This window comes from Macrosteles quadrilineatus, unplaced genomic scaffold (genome assembly GCF_028750875.1).
Source record: "Macrosteles quadrilineatus isolate MER2022 unplaced genomic scaffold, UCM_ALF_1.0 Scaffold_1__1_contigs__length_201487025, whole genome shotgun sequence".
Classification (NCBI taxonomy): Eukaryota; Metazoa; Arthropoda; class Insecta; order Hemiptera; family Cicadellidae; genus Macrosteles; species Macrosteles quadrilineatus.
Window position 1 is genome coordinate 25110222 of NW_026542594.1, and position 17843 is coordinate 25128064.

The window sequence follows — 17843 nt, forward strand, 5'->3', positions numbered from 1 at the left end:
ATTTTGAAATGTGATAAATTAATTTAAATATGAAGGTGGTGTTGTGACCCATCATTTCAGACTACTTTTTTATGCTGAATTTAATGCCGTAATCCGTTTTGCATTTTCATATTTGTTTTTTGAAATATTGGAAATTTAAGTAAGATAATTTTAATATTTCATCAAGAAAGCCTGAAAAACAAAAACGGATTGTGGCATTGAATTCAGCATAAAAAAGTAGTCTGAAATGATGGGTCACAATCCTGACTTGGTTGAAATAAAATATTTACTATTTGAATTTGGGTTGGTGTAAATATTACAATGGAAAAAACGAGAGAGCCTGGATAAATTGATATACTAATAAGAAAACTGAATTAATTAACACTGAGCTGCATTTCTTAATAATCATTGAAAGACCTGATTTGCAAACTATGGAAATATAGGAAAGTCATAGAACACAACCAAGGAGAAGAAATAGAAATAATGTTTTTTTTAGAATTTATGATCGCTTTTAAAGTCATCAGAAGTTATGACTGTTAGTCGTTTTAAAATAACGCCTGTAATTCATAGCAATTGCTCGGATTCGAGCAACAGGGACACTAGTATAAAATTAAACCAGCTGAATAAGTTGAATTATAGTTATTATCTTTACTGTTCTTCAAGGGCTATTAAAACTTAAATTTAAAACTACAAACTTAAATGCATACATAATGTTATTATTTACTGCAGTAGCGGTATCATATAAAATGCAAAACTTATCATATATAGTATCCTAAGAGGTATTACTGAGAACATAATATTCTATTGCAAAGTGCTATGCTTTGTAGGTGTGGGTTCTAGACTATGCTTCACGCTCATTAAACCAGGAAGAAAGTTCTCATTGAGATAATTAAGGCAGTTTATTTACTGGTCCACTATCGGCCAAATTGCTGGGCAGGTTGTACTCAATGTATAATTTATACCTCTGTATTTTGGTGGTCCTCCTATTCTATTAACGCGTTTTCACTATTACTTAGTCGAACTGATTCTGTTCTCACCATCATGTCACTCTCTGACTGGTAAAAACAATAATAGCGTAGAATCAAATTTATTTTTTCAATATCATTCACAGTGTTTCAAATTTTCGATGTACGGGAAAAACCTACAAACATTCGGAACATCAATTTCATACAGTATAGGTTTTAATACATACAATTTCAATCGACAATTGGAAAATAATGCAGAGGCTTATTGCTTTACCACTGAATGTTTGATAATGAGGAGAGCTTCCACACTTAATTGTCCGTATTGTCTATCGGTAATTGAGTAACCTTGGCCAATATGGTTTGTTTTATCATAGTCGACTAGTGTGGTCAAGGAACTTCCCAGCTTGAGGGATTCACACATTATCTTGAGGTTATTGGTTATGCCTACTGGACTTTAAAAATCGATGAGTTGATTAGGGCCTAAGAGAATGTATAAGAAGACTTGAACATTAAGTTTTAATTTATCACGTATCTACGTTTGTAGTGGTTACAGCACGGCACTTCGGTCCCTGAGACTCCGGGTTCAAATCCCGCCAAATCACCAATGGGTTATATCAATCGATATATAAATATCGATTATTTTCATTAAGTGATAATGCCGCAACCCCTAGGTCTAGCCTGAAGAAGTACAGTAATGTGAAAAGCAATCCCAGTCTCGTGCCTAGCGCCTTAGGACAAAAAAACTTATTTTTGTATCACATTTAGTACCTAAACATGCTTCTTAAATTGTAATTAAAATGCACAATCTAAATTTTATTTACGGGTATTTACTTTTAACTTTTAGTGAAAATTGCATTACATTAACGATGGTGGTGTGTAGATATACCGGTACCTTTTGATTGTACGAGTGTATTGTTAAATCTATCTATATATATAAAATACGTGAAGCCGTTTTTTGTTAAGGCAACTCCTCCCTTATTTGTGGACCAATTTCAACGTTTAAGGTGTCGAAAGATTCGTCTCAATATGTAGTTTTGCAATAAGGTTTTACAATTTTAAAATTCCTACTCTTAAGAGCGTGAGACCCTCTCAAAGGTCGGGTTTCCCCCATAAGAAATACACAGAACAAATTTAAAAACAAAAAACAGCTGTTAATGAAAAGAAACTCATTAGCTTTTTGGGAGTAAATATTATTGTTTGTAATATTCAGTAGGTTAAGGCCATGTTAAACAGTTTATCAGTTTTGTTGGAAGAACAGAAAATGCCTCAAGTTCAAAGAAGAAACATTGAAAACGGGAGGAGGAGACAATTAATAATAAGATATCTTATGTGTATGAGGAGAGTAGAAAAACAGATCCCCGTCTAACAGATACCCATCCAGATACAAATTCACTTGGTGAGATGAATAATATTTGACAGTTATGCTATGCAACTTACTTTGGTCGTGGAAAATATACGAAGCACATAGTGTTTTCACGTTGGTAAAGTAAACTTGGCTAATCACAGATCAAATGAATGCATGCAAGAATTGTTTACTTCTGACACTTACAGATCGAGAAATTTCAAAACATTTAGTAGAAACTATAATAATGCATTGACTATGATAAGTTCAAGTAGTAAGATTATACCACATCTTTGCGGACCTTATGTTTTTATTGTAAACTTTCTGTATTACTCAGTCTACTTCAATTGAGAAAAACGCAAATGGATTGTTTACTTCTAGGTTGTGTTGCCCGTATCTCTGACAAACTTATATACCAAATTTTTGGACTGAATTCACCAACACAATCCAGACATTTCAGATCAAAAATCAGAAGTTTCAAAAAGTTAGTGGCAATATTAGATCAAACATAAGTGAAGGAATTAGTGTTTATGTATTTAACGATCGAATAGTTACGGTCAAGTTTATTTTTATGATTCAGGAGAGGCAAATAATATACGCTTTTCAAAAAGAGAAAATGAAAATTGATATCCAAATTTTATAGCTACAAGAGTTATCCAACCTATTTCGACAAAAGAATCCATACTTTCAAAAATTTGGTACTCCATTGAACAACGTGAGAACGTTATGATGCGGGGTATATACTGTGACTGACAGACAACACGTTAAAATACGTTAACCATCTTTCAATGGTGTTGCTGCTTTAGCCTATTATTCAACGCAGATTAAGGCTGTCCAGTTGGTAACCCAGAGTTTGTGGGTAAAAAATGGACCACATAAAATGGTTGATATCACCCACCTTTTCAGGATTCTCTACGGAGAAAATTCGTTTGTTTAGAGTGAAGTCTCAAATCAAAGAAATAAAATGACCCAAACTTAAATTACTTAACACAGGCTATCAGCAAGGCAACAGTTTTCTTTAATTCTCAATTCTGGAAACACTTTGTTGTAACATGTTAACTCGAATTGAAGCAGATCGTTTAGCATTCATTAGGAGTTATCAGTTAAAACTGAGCACAGAAATAATGTAGGTAGGTGAACCTTTTACAACGCAAATAGAGGTTTTTAAAATTAGTTTCTAACAAGTGTTTAAACTACTCTAAGATGTAAGTAGAATTACTCTAATTTAAGCATAACGTTTTCCTCGGAGTTATGTTTCATACTATGCGGCTCATTGAGCCGCACGGGTACTCTAGTAAAGTTATACGAGTATCATAGAGACATGACAAAGTAAACTATGGCATGGTATAATCATAAATTACTTTATATTTCTCATATTTAAGTGTATTAATAACGATATATTTTGTAAATGACACGGGATTTCTCAATGATAATTATTGTTAAATCATTTGACTCGATCCTGAAAAATGTTTAAAACCTTTTAGATTGTTTTTGTTTGTATTTTTTAGCCCAGTGGCATTTCTTATGGTGTAACATTCATCTTATCCTTATAAGATCAATCGATCCCTTATAGAACAAAATAAAATAAGCAACTATAAACTTGAATTTGTGATAACTAATACACCTAATTATAAAGCTGACTAGTATTAAATCTAAAAAAAAAATAAACTTTCCAAACACAATTCTGACATTGAGCTTGTCAAGTTAATTATAATGTCATTTGGCGCATACAGTAAAAAATGCAAATAATTATACAAACTTTAAAAAGACCCCTAAAACGCCAAAGATGTTTGTTGCGGTTATATCAGTAGCCAGTCCATCCTGACTGTTATCTTGCACATCCTGCTGAGTATCAGTTGGTGTCCAGACTTCAGGACCTCAGGACAAAGGAATGCTCTGCATAAAGAAGAAACTGTGTGCAAAAAACATGGTGTGTTTATATGAAGGGATGTCTGTGTCTAGGGTGTGTTTATATGAAGGGATATATGTATATAGGGTGTGTTTATATGAAGGTATATCCGTATCGAGGGTGTGTTAATATCAAGTGATAGCGATATTTAGGGTGTGTTTATATCAAGGGATACCTGTAACTAGGCTGTGCTTAAGTCTAGGGATAGCCAAAAATGGGATGTGTTTTCCTATGGGTAGCCTTATCTAGGTTGTGTTTATATATCTTAGATAGCTGTATTTAGGGTGTGTTTATATCTAGGAATATCCAGCACCAACCTTGGGTGGTACGGGGTCTATTGCAAACATTCAGGGCGGGGCGGGGCTCCTTACTACCAAAAAGTAGTATAATAAAAATCTTAAAGTTTAGTTGGTATTAGTATTCCCCTCTTTTAGCGAATTTCCCTATTGGGAAGTAGCTATTACCGTAGTTGGCCCGGTAAGACCTGGAGCCGGGACCGATGTACTTTATCATTTTGATGTCCCTAGAGGCCAAAACTCAAAACACAAAATTTCCCAATTTATCTCAAGAGAATTTTAAAGAGCTTGAATCAATTATTTAGTACGTATACCAAAGTGTTTATGTACTGGTTACGGAGAAAATTTAAATACCCCCGCCGCAAAAAACCTGCAGACTAAGCGAATTTCAACTTGTCTTCCCTATCTAAATAACATTAGATTTAAAGAGTGCTTAGGTTTGCTGCCGCGGGGAGGTTAAAAAGTTGTTTTGACTATACGTCAATAGTATAGGATGAAATAAATAAATTTGCCAAGTTTTATCAATATATATCCATAAACAAGTAAACTACAACAATTTTCATTTTCTCCTTAATAGTCCAGTCAATGAATGCTCAAAAGAGGGGTGTAGAGGACATGGAGAGGGGGAATTTTTTTTTCTGCGGGAATGTGTTCGGGGTAGTTAGAAGATAAAAATACCAAAAGTCCCCGCCCCTGGCCCTGCTGCTTCAGCGGGGGGAGGGGGGGAAAGACCCCATTTTTTAGTTTTTTACTTCTACACTGAAAACCGTGCGTCGTATGGAAAAAATGTAAATTATAAAAAGAAAGATGATAAAATTCTCTACAAGAATGGTTATATTCATTTCTTATGTATATGCATTAGTTTTAAAGATATTCTCAAAATAATATAAAAATTATTTTCTAAATTGATTTTTCAGAAGTTTTTTTCCAAATAAATTCATATAATCGATTAGCCTGCTGTTGTTTTACATTAGTAAGGATAGAAAACAGGTTTTGGAGCACTAACCTATATAATATAATATATCCATCGTATATATTGTGTTCAAAATAGTTTATATAAATTTATTTAAGTAATCTATTTTTGTCATGGAAACAAGTAATTTTGGCATAATTATTACACTAAAAATGAAAAAGATTATGTTTGCAGCTACATTTGTCCAGGTTTATTTATAACAATTACCGAAACCAAGACTTTTAATACTATTGTTCATGATCTGACTCACTTGGGACGAGAGGGTCCGACTTCTGTCCCAAAAACAGGTGCCATCTAAGACTGAGTACCACCATCTAGGACATTTCCATCATTCAATTCTTGTTGATTAGACTCAATATTGGCTATCGAAGTAATAATGCGGTGTAGGCCTATATATTCTTTATCTTCCTCATTCATTAGAATTGGCATTCCATGTAAAAAGTTCCCTTAGCAGTTCTGGCATAACGGGGTACAATTGGACATTTTCTTGCATGCACAAATTGCACATGTGGCACTGTTATAATCTTTAGTACATTCGGTAAAAAACTTGGTTAAGTGATAAACTGTTCCTGGTTACTATAATGTTGGTGTCTCTGTTCAAATGAATACTTACTGACCAGTGGCGGTCCCTGGTGTGGGGGGGGGGTCAGGGAGGTATATATCCTCTCCGAAATATTTTATTACCTAACATACATACTATTAGCTTGAGTATATTTTAGAGCCCAAAAACATATAAAACTACGTAATAATTATGCTTTAACTTCCACATTTTTTCGGGGGGGGGGGGGGGGGGTTGGACCCTCTGGTGGTTATCCCCCCCCCCCGAAATTAAATGCTGGGACCGCCACTGCTACTGACTTTTTCAATCTGTAGCGTCTTTCTTGGTCTGCCATCTTCGTGCTGTTTTCTGAATTGCTATAGTATTGAACAGTGCAGCCTTTTTGGTCTTTCTCATACCACTCTCATTAAATAAAGGGAAATGGAGCAAGTTCAAATCGTTAACAATCCTTTAAATGTTGATTTTTTTGTATTGATACTATGTTGAGCTTTTTTAACTTATACAAATCCTTTGAAACAGAATTAAAGGTTTTGCTATAACGTTTTAATCTTTGCAATATTGATGGTTGAACCCACAGATGACAAAGGGAGAGCCATATTTTCCCGTGACAACTTGTTGTCCGAAAATGATTACCATTTGATTAATTACTTACTGACCACGTAATAGAGCATCGTAACAGTTAACGGATTCATCTCCTACAACCCCAGATGCTATTGACATGATGTCTTGAGTTTCAGGGAAGAGTGGGTGATTTTCAAACATTGCTGTCTGTTTAAAAATATATAAAATTTCATCATATTTATCATTTTATCAAGGACAACTCTGTTTGGAAAACCAACTACCCTCAGAAATGTGGGGTTGGGAGTGCAAAAAGGTAATCTGTTTTCAGTTTTAACCAACGAACCACCTAACCCACGAGAAATTAATGTTGGGCTTGTTTTTTTTTCCAAATATACTAAAGACTGTAGCAATAAAAGATGTACATGCAATGAAATGTCCATTAATTGTTCCTCGTTGGCTGTTATGCCAGAACTGCTAAGGGGACCGTTTAAATAGAATGCCAATTCTGATAAATGAGGATGATAAAGAATATATACACTGCACTCTCACATCGATAGCAGATATTGAGTCTAATGAACAAGAATTGGATTATGGAGAGACCATGAACAATAGTGTTAAGTCTTGGTTTCGGTAATTGATATAAATAACCCTGGAAAAATATAGCTACAAACATAATCTTTTTAATTTTTAGTATAATAATTATGCCAAAATTACTTGTTTCCATGACAAAAATAGATTACTTAAATAAATTTATATAAACTATTTTGAACACAATATATACGATGGATATATTATATTATATAGGTTAGTGCTCCAAAACCTGTTTTCTATCCTTACTAATGTAAAACAACAGCAGGCTAATCGATTATATGAATTTATTTAAAAAAAACTTCTGAAAAATCAATTTAGAAAATAATTTTTATATTATTTTGAGAATATCTTTAAAACTAATGCATATACATAAGAAATGAATATAACCATTCTTGTAGAAAATTTTATCATCTTTCTTTTTATAATTTACATTTTTTCCATACGACGCACGGTTTTCAGTGTAGAAGTAAAAAACTAAAAAATGGGGTCTTTCCCCCCCTCCCCCCGCTGAAGCAGCAGGGCCAGGGGCGGGGACTTTTGGTATTTTTATCTTCTAACTACCCCGAACACATTCCCGCAGAAAAAAAAATTCCCCCTCTCCATGTCCTCTACAATACCTTTATTGACTGGACTATAAGAATAACATGGGAATTTTAAATTACACTATTTTTGAATTTTCTCCGTGACCGTTAGGCATACAACAGCACTTCAATATACTAAATAATTTCTTTTTTTAAGCTCTACAAAACAGTTCAAAAATAAATTACAAAATTCTTTGTTTTTAGGGTCAAAAATGGGAAAACCCTATTTTTACCCCATAAAAACCCTCATAAACCCCCGTTCCCATGGTCCGATTATGCTGGATCGCGAACTCGTTCGAATAAACGTAGGTTTACTCGTTTGTACCAAATTTCATCAAAATCGGATACACACACACACACCCACGCACGCACACACACACACACACACACATATATATATATAAATATATATATATATATATATATATATATATATATATATGTATATATATATGAATTTGAACGGATGGTGATTTTGGCCTCTAGGGACCTCAAAATGAAAAATTAAACCAGTCTCGGGTCCAGGTCTTACCATGAGTACTACGGTAATAGCTTATTCCCTATATGGGAAATTTGCTAAAAGTAGCAAATTTAAAATTCCCATTTTATTGTTATGGAGAATATTGTAAAATGGTGTAGTTTGCTTGTTTATGGAAATATGTTGATCAAACTTGGAAAATTTATTTATTTTATACTAAGTTACTAATATTTTACCAAATAACCAGTTTATTAGCCTCCCTGTAGCAGCAAACCTAGGTACTCGTTAAGCCTAAGTTATTTAAATAGATTTAATTTTAAATCAATTCAGGCAAATGGAAATTCACTTAGTCTGCAGGTTGGCTGCGGCGGGGTAATATTATTTTCCATTATTGTTATAATTTACTCAAAATTCACAGAGTTTGTGCAATATTTTGTATTTGTATTTTATACCATGTGTGGCACCCCCTGAAATGCTGGGTGGGCCTCTAAAGCTGGCCCTAGGATAGCCATACATGGGGTGTGTTTTCCTTTGGGTATCCTTATCTAGGTTGTGTTTTAGTTCTGTATAGCCTTATCTAGGCTGTGCTTAAATATCTAAAGATAGTTGTATCTTATCTATGCCCCAAGTAAACTTATACAGTTTTAGTTCTGAGAGATCAACTTGTTAACATGTCATTAAAATGTATAAAAATAACCACAGTATTCAAATATTTTACCTATAATATAACTTTATCTTTTGCAAGATCATTTTTGAAATAGCAAAAATAGACAATATTCAAAACAAATTGTATCTGTCTTTTTTGAATGACTGAGGAGCAGGCAGTATGATGTGAGTGTCTTCTTATCTGAAGATTGAGCTTTGATTCCAAATCCAGTTGTCATTAGCTGTCAGCATTAAGGATGACTTCCATCAACAGGTGTTTGTACATCACTTTTTGTTGTTGCAGTACACAGTGAATGCATCAAGAATGATTGTTCCTTTGGAAAAGAAGCCTTCTATACGAATAGCAGGATATTTGGAAAAGAGGGGGAAAATGGTAAGTAAAACTGAAATTTGCATCACACATTTTGGCTGAACACTAAAAATCCAGTATTATTACATCACATGACGTATATCCAGTTCGAAATTCAAGGATTGCAATCCTTTACTTTAAACCTATACTCATCCTTTAAACCTGTGTGGCTTGTGGTCATTCAGTTGTTCAAAATAACTGTTTGATTTCTTTTGGTTAAGGTATAAAAGTAAAATATAATTGTTATAAGACATTCTTGTAAGCACTCAAAAATATATCAGAAAATTGTGCTCTAGCTTTGAATTGTAAAAGGATTTGAAGAGTAAGTTTAGTTATAAATAGTAAACAGGTTCTCCTATGTGACTATTGGGTGAAAAATTACATGCTCGCCAATGATGGGTATATAACATTTATAGTTTTATATTTAGCTCACCAATGATAGGTATATAACATTTCTAGTCCTTATATATAATACGTGAAGGCAATTTCTACGAAACACTACTCCTCCGTTAATAGTGGACCGATTTTTACAAACGACGTGTCAAAATAAAGTATTTTTTGTCTAGACGCCCCCTTTCACCAATTCATGTAATAAAAATTCTCGGGCTTTGCCCCACAGGCCATCAAAGTTGGAGTTTCTCCCATAAGATTAACATGGGGGAATCTAAATATTTAATTGGAAACTTTGTCCCCACTAATTTGAGAGAACGGCTGGGCGTAGAAACTTGGTAGAGGTGTCCAAAGAAAGGTCTTGGTCTGTAGATGAGTTATCAAAAGAAAAACTAAGCAAAATCCCTTAGGATTCTGCCCCAGAAGCCTTTAAAGATCCCTCCACAGAGTTGTTTACATTTTGGCCATGAATAATCTAAGGGAGTATGTTTTATCTATGATAATACTTTTTAATGAAACAGCTGTTCATTTTTAAATTGTATTTCAAACAACATATACTTATTGGAAGTTACTGAATTCTACCAAATAAGTATTTGCAATGTTATTTTCTGATTTTAAAATTGATTTTCTTCTTTATCATGTTATGTTTTGCAATAATTGTATTTCATATACACATCAGAAGCATTTAATATACGACTCCAACGGAAGGAAAACAAAGATATAAAACAAAAAACAGTGTTAATTTTAAGTAACATAAAATTGATGATTTTAAAAACATAGGCCTATTTAGAATATTTGTCATTTTATATATGGTTTTTTTACTGTCGTCTAAATTAGGGGCTATGGCCCCTATAGGCCACTAGTTATATAACATTTCCAACATTTTTACAAAAACCAAATTTTCCACCAGAGACTTTTTAAAGTTGACCCACAAGAAAGAAAACTGTTAACTTATTAACATTTATTTATTTTTGAATTATTTTTAGCTTGCTTCTTTATTAATGTAGGGGTTTAAAAATATATTGTCTATTTTTGATCAGTTTTTATTTTTTTTATACCCTTGCACGGACTTATATAGCCTTCCCCTGTACTTGGAGGGGAAGTAATTTAACTAGAAGAAAAATATATTTTATGTCTGTTTTTTATTGCCTTAAAACATAAAACAAAGTAGGCTAAAAAATTAAGTTTTGATTTTGTTTAATAGAATAGATATAAGAATAACATACAAAATTCTTAGCTAAACTTAAATAAACATAAGATTACAAGTAAGTATTATTAAACAACTAAAAAAAGTTTGGGTATAAGTACCTATACATTTTAAATAAACTCAAAAGTAAACTGTATCAGTAATTTTACACATACTTTCTCTCATTAGCTTGCCAAAAACCCTTATCATGAAAATCCTTATGGGGAGTGGAGGGATAAAGTGTGGTATTTTATGGGTAAAATCACATAAGCTGTAACTCCTGAACCAACCTTTTTCTAAGTAGCCTATTGGGAGTTGTAGGCGTACCATTCTGTTTAGAACTATAAGAACCACAAAATAAAATAAAACTTTGATCAAAATCGGTGGAGCCCCCTTTTCATAAATTACAATATTTTCGTAATTTCGTGCTTTTTATGGAAAAAGCAAATAAGTTAAAATAACTGTTGCATAGCAATTTTTACAGCGATGGGGGTTATGCGCCGTTTTGATTAGAGTAAAAGGGACTATTTAATACTAAATTTGTATCAACATCGTTGGGGCCGTTTTTGGGAAAATTCTATTTTGATTCTTTATGCTTTTTATGAGAAAATCACCATATAGAACATTTTCAAAAAATAAAAGTAAACACAATGCATATGTACGATACCATGGATTTGTACCCACACACCAAGTTTAATCAAAATTATACCAAAGGTGGTCCGTAGCTCTGTACACATCCACATATACGTAACTTAATTCCAAACAATATTTTTTTGTGTTTGGGGGACCCAAAACGAGTACATCCACCCAAAACTCGATCTCCAAAAAATTGACGAAAACAATACTCTCACCATAAAGGCCTACTAAGTATAGGGGGAAAAGTAATAGTAATAATTAAACAAAATATGTACTATTTCTAGGGAGACGGGAGCAGAGCAGACATGGGCTTGGGCTCTCATGGTTATTTCCCGGGGCCACATTTCTTCATTGTGGTTTTCTGTGTACTTTGAGTGTTATTCCCCTGAACGAGGTGAAAATACAACTACTGTTTACTCTAAACGCATACTTATCTCAATTTTGATTTTTTTTACCATGCTCGTTTTTTCTCTGACCAGATAAGTCATTCTGAATCTTCCATGATGTGAATAAAGGTCAATCGTCCAGGTCACAATTACATAACAATTTAAAATGACTCAGCTCCTGTTGTAAGACGAGGGGTAAGGATTAGAAGAAAACCAAATAATTTTGACTTGTGAAGGAGGGATGAAAGTAGTAGCATTGTAGTAGTTAATAAGTTTATAACATAATGGTAATTGTTCAACATATGTTTTGTGTTATTGTTTTATATTTTGATTGATAATAATAATTACGAGCTGCTATACCCGTGCTTCGCAACGGACAGAAAACGTGGAAAAGAATAATGTTGTTCTTTAATTTAATCTGCTGTCTAAAATCATTGTAAAATTCTTTACTTATTTCCAACCTAAAGCTCCAACCTCCAACCTAAAGGTGAGTGAGCGTAGCGAACAAACTTCAACCAGGACGTGATTGAGCCATGCGAACGAGATAATCTTGAAAATTAAGAAGTTAAACGGGGCAAAGCCCGCGGGTTACAGCTAGTTACTTTTAAATCTGGTAAGTAGTGGATACCACCATTTTGGTTTTGATTAATTTTAAATCTTGTGTAGGCTGATATGAGAAAAACTGACCAAATCTTCGAGTAAAACTTTGATATACATGATTTACCAGATTTACCTTCATCTCCCTTAATTACACATCTTTTAATTTATTATTGACATTTTAAATTTCAATTTTGAAGTTGCAAAAATACTAATTATTAAATTTAAATATCTTTATATTAAACTCTTCTTTATATTAAATCACAAATCCTTTCATCTTCAGTTTTTTCACTCACTATAAATCATTAGCAAAACTAAGTCAGCTGTTATAAACTTTTGAAATAAATATTGCTGTGCCTTATCAATACAGTCTTTTGAAATATTAAAGAAACTATATCTATAGGTACTATAAAAAATTGCCGGAGTTGATACAGCAACGGTTATACATTTTTTTTCTATAATCATTGACATAGTTTTAGAATAAATAATCCATGATAAAAGGTTAGATTAAAATAAACCTACCTCATATTTATGCAAAATATTATATTTAATTTCTTTGTATCAGCTGTCTGAAATTGTGAAATATGCAGTTTAGCAGTTCTTCTTGTTTATATTTAAATGTCAAAGCAAATGTAAACAAACATTGTTAGTGTTCTCATCACATCCATGGAGACCAATCAATATTTACTTTTAAAATGTTCACCTCAGAACTTTTAAAGCCAAAGGGGCAAAGCCTACGGTCAGTATCGAAATGTGAATAGTCCTATAATGGTCCTTGGTATGGTAGCTATATTTTTGTAAAGTTTAAGCCCAGTTGGTTCAGTAGTTTTTGCACCTATTAGTAATACACATACAGACAGACACCATTAGATTTTTATATAATAGTATAGATATAGATAAACAATGACAAAATCACAGAGTAAATAAACTAACCTCATGGTGTACTAACATTCTATAGAATATGTTTATATTCAAACAGCTGTTAGTTAAAACGAATTACTGTATAATGCACTAAAACAAACCAAAGATTTTATTGACTGCTCTAACAAATATATTAGAACATCTAGTATTTTAGTATGTACATTTAAATAATCTGTCAATGATCATACATTACACATAGTATAAATAGGTCAACCCTACGTATGTTATTTCATTTTTATCCAAATGCTGAATTTGTGTCACAGCCGCTGAATGTTTACAGCTGTTACGTTAAGCAAATTGTATTATACCAAAAGCTAGTCTAGAATCTTAGCGTCGGCTGCTAGACTAAAAAAAAACTGAACTAATTTCTAAAAAACTGAAAACCTAAACTATAATTATGGCTTTGACATTCCCCTAGTTCTCAAAACTATCTTTCTTTCAAAACAAAAATCATGAAAATCCGTCATGAAATCCGCAAGTGGTTGATTCCGAATCGTGAAATAAAAAAACCCTGTCACGTTTTATATATGATAGGCCTAATGATGATAATCACTATAAAATATATAATATAATAGTATTTGATTTTATATATTCAAGTGAAAATTTTGCATATACACTTTATTCTAGTTGTGTATCTTGACTCTACTACTCTGATTATTAGATCTGAACTATTTTTGTTAATCAAAACAAACTGTTATCTGCCAGACCTAACAAGGAAGTGTGAAAGTGTGATAAACTATTTCATGTCAGACTTAAATGATTCATTAACCTCAGTTATTTATGGGGGTTTTGTATGATTAAGTTGATACATTGTATTCTTTGAAAACTGTTTGTATTGATTGAAAATTGTTTGAAAACTTGATATAAAACACAATTATTGGCTTAGTAAAATTATAATTTTTTATTAAAATTATATTGTAACTAGCTGGCCCGACAGACGTCGTCCTGTCCTAATGAGGTTTTATGTCAAATGCTCGTTCATTTTCAAGATGACCTCGTTCGCATGGCTCAATCATGTCCTGGTTGAAGTTCGTTCGCTACGCTCACTCACCTTTAGGTTGGAGCTCGTTCGCTGCCTCACTTGCCTTCAGGTTAGCTCGTTCGCTACGCTCACTCACCTTTTGGTTGCAAATTAGCTGTTGTCATAAATTTAAATACAGTAAACGGTATCAGCATTCTGACACATACTTTCTCCCATAAGTTTGTCAACGACCTTTATCATGTGTAAGCGGTGAGAGTAAATATACGGAAATGGGATTTGTACAATTTTCTTAAGAATTTAAAGGACTATAACATACTAAATTTTTATCAAAATCGTTCGAGCCAATTTTGGGAAAATCTGATTTTCCGTTATTTTATGGGGTTTTATGGGAAAATAATATAATTTACAATAACTTTTGAACCGTAATTTTTGCAGAAATGGGATTTGTACCATTTTGTTCAGAATATAAAGGACTATAACATACTAAATTTTTATCAAAATCGTTCGGGCCATTTTTAGGAAAATCCTATTTTTCCGTTATTTTATGGGGTTTTATGGGAAAATCCCCATTAAAAATACAAATTTCTAAAAAATGAAAAAACTATCAAAATTGTAAGGACCATAACATACTATGTTAAATAAAAACAGGATTTTTGTCTAAAATTCTATTTTTCGTTATTTTATGGTGTGTTTATGGGAAAATAACATAATTTACCATAAATTTTAAACCGTGTAATTTTTACAGAAATGGGATTTGTACCATTTTGTTCAGAATTTAAAGGGCTACAACATACTAAATTTTTATTTAAATCGTTCGGGCCATTTTTTAGAAAATCCTACTTTTTCTGTTTTTTATGGGTTTTTATGGGAAAATTCCCATTAAAAATCAAAATTTCTAAAAAATAAAAAAAATGCCTGGAGATACCATGGATTAGAACCTACATACCAAAATTTAATCGAAATCGGACCACAGGTGTAGTCTCTAACTCTGTACACATACAGACACACACACACACACAGACATCACTTCGAAAACCACTTTTTTGGGTCCAGGGGGACCCAAAACGAATATATCCACTCAAAACTCAAACTCGACAATTTTGACGAAAACAATACTTTCTCCATATACTATGGTATAGGGGGAGAAAGTAAAAAATATAGTGCTGCACCCTGTTGGTAAACCTATTCACTTTTTAATCCTACTGAACATTACAGAATCAAATTGTTTAGTTGAACCAGCTGTTAAGATTCTTTAATTCCATTTATATATGAGTACTCATAAGGTTAACTAACATGGGAAACTACAGAGCCACTGGGGCGGAGCCCTTTTGACGGATCTGCACCAAACTTCACAAAAACCATCCTTGAATAATGCCTGAAAGTTTCATTACAATCTGTCGAGCGGTTTCGGAGTCCATAAAGGACAAACAAACATACATTGGATTATATATATATATATATATATAGATTAAATTTATTTTAGTATCAAATATAAATAAATTTTTAACAACTAGCATTTTGAACAAAGAGATTTTTTTTAATGATCACTTTTATGAATTTTCAGTTTTGAATATATCCACTTTGTGCATAACCGATATGATATATATGCGCCAATTATAACAACAGTTATTGTTATAATTGACTGTCTATAACAAAATTAATCTTCGTGAAAACATCCTTTCATTTAATTTTATCTTTGTACCAGGAATATTTTTCTAGAAGAATGATAAATTGAAAAAAAAATAAAAAGGTAGGTAAAAAAAGAAAACGTAAAAATTATTTTTGACAAAAGTGCTGCATAGGTTAACTATTTACAAGATTCTATAACTTATAGATATAAAATACCCCCGCCGCAGCCAACCTGCAGACTAAGCAAATTTCCATTTGCCTGATTGTATTTTCAATTAAATCTATTTTAATAAAATTAGGTTTAACGAGTACCTAGGTTTGCTGCTACAGGGATGGTAACAAAGTGTATTTTTAGTAAAATATTAATAGCTTAGTATAAAATAAATCAATTTGCCAAGTTTGATCAAAATATATCCACAAACAAGCAAATTACAACAGTTTACAAGAGTAACATGGGAATTGAATTTTTTTTTTATTTTCTCCCTACCCAATAACTGTACAAAACACTTCAATTTACAAAATTATTTGTTTTTTAAGCTCTTCAAAATGGTTTAGAGAGGAGCTAGGAAATTTTATGTTCATGTTTAAAATGAGAAAAATTAATTTTTACCCCTAAACTCCCCCAATAAAACCTCTCTAGCGGATAGACGCACTAAAACAAATCATTCTAGTAAAAGGTCATTTAATTTACAGAGAATAGTTAAGTAGTGTAATCCACTAGATTCAAATCAGAAAAACTGTTGTTAAAACTGTTGTTACCTAGGTTGCTAGGATAACAAAAAAATAAACAAATGATTAAAGTAAATACAGAACACATGGTTATTGTGTTAGACAGTTTAGTGGCACCACATTAGCCCCCTGCGGAGTCTGGAAGACCGGGCACTTTAAATTTCACAGTACGACCAGATCGGGTCACGTAAGGCTTGGGTTGGCTTGAGGGTAGGGTCTTGAGTGGGAACACTGTGGAGGGTGGATTTCTGGAATATTTATTATGGATGGGTGTATGTGTTGAAGGAGTAAGATCTTGCAATAGATACGCGGGCTTTACTCTGTCCAACGTCACCTTCACACGCTTACCACGATGGATTATAGTCATAGTTTTATCATCACGAGATACCACGGGAAACGGTCCAGTATAAGGTGGTTGTAGTGATCGTCTAACAGAGTCATCTCGCAAAAATATGTGAGTACACCGTTTTAACTCCTGAAAAACGAAGGTCTTTGGTTTATCATGCCAAGATGTGGGCACAGGTCTTAAATTTGACATGTGTCGACGTAAGCGAACTACATAGTCAGCCGGGTCCTCCTCACGAGTTGTGTCTTGAGGGAGGTCTAGAAGTTCTCCAGGTAGACGGAGTTGGTGGCCAAAAACTAATTCGGCAGTAGATGCCTGAAGGTCTTCACGATATGCGCTGCGAATGCCGAGTAGTACGATGGGAAGTGCTTCAAGCCATGTTGAATCATTGTGGCACATGAGAGCTGCCTTAAACTGCCGATGGAATCTCTCGACTAAACCATTAGCACAAGGGTGATAGCCGCAAGTTCTGATTCGCTCTACACCGAAGGTCTTTCCAAGGGCACGAAATAATGCTGACTCAAATTGGCGTCCTTGATCAGTTGTGATGCGCAAGGGTGAGCCGTAACGGGAAAACCAGCACATCACCAGAGCCTCAGCTACTTCTTCTGCGGTGATGGTTTTCAATGGATGAACTTCTGGCCATCTGGTGTAGCGGTCGATAGCTGTTAGGCAATATTTGTATGGTCCGGATGGTGGAAGTGGTCCAATGATGTCAATGTGAACATGATCAAATCTTGATGATGGGAGTGAAAATGATCCATGGGGTGTAAATACATGACGGGAGATCTT

The 17843-nt window shown here is 33.3% G+C and overlaps 1 protein-coding gene across 1 annotated transcript in view; it reads left to right on the plus strand.

The window, feature by feature from the left end:
• Positions 1 to 17843, plus strand: part of LOC128995342 (uncharacterized) — a 58142-nt gene that overhangs the window by 34501 nt on the left and 5798 nt on the right. The window contains exon 2 of the mRNA XM_054420330.1: positions 9184 to 9273. Within this exon, the coding sequence (XP_054276305.1) occupies positions 9205 to 9273 (69 nt within the window). The 5' untranslated portion in view covers positions 9184 to 9204. The remainder of the gene's footprint in view (positions 1 to 9183; positions 9274 to 17843) is intronic.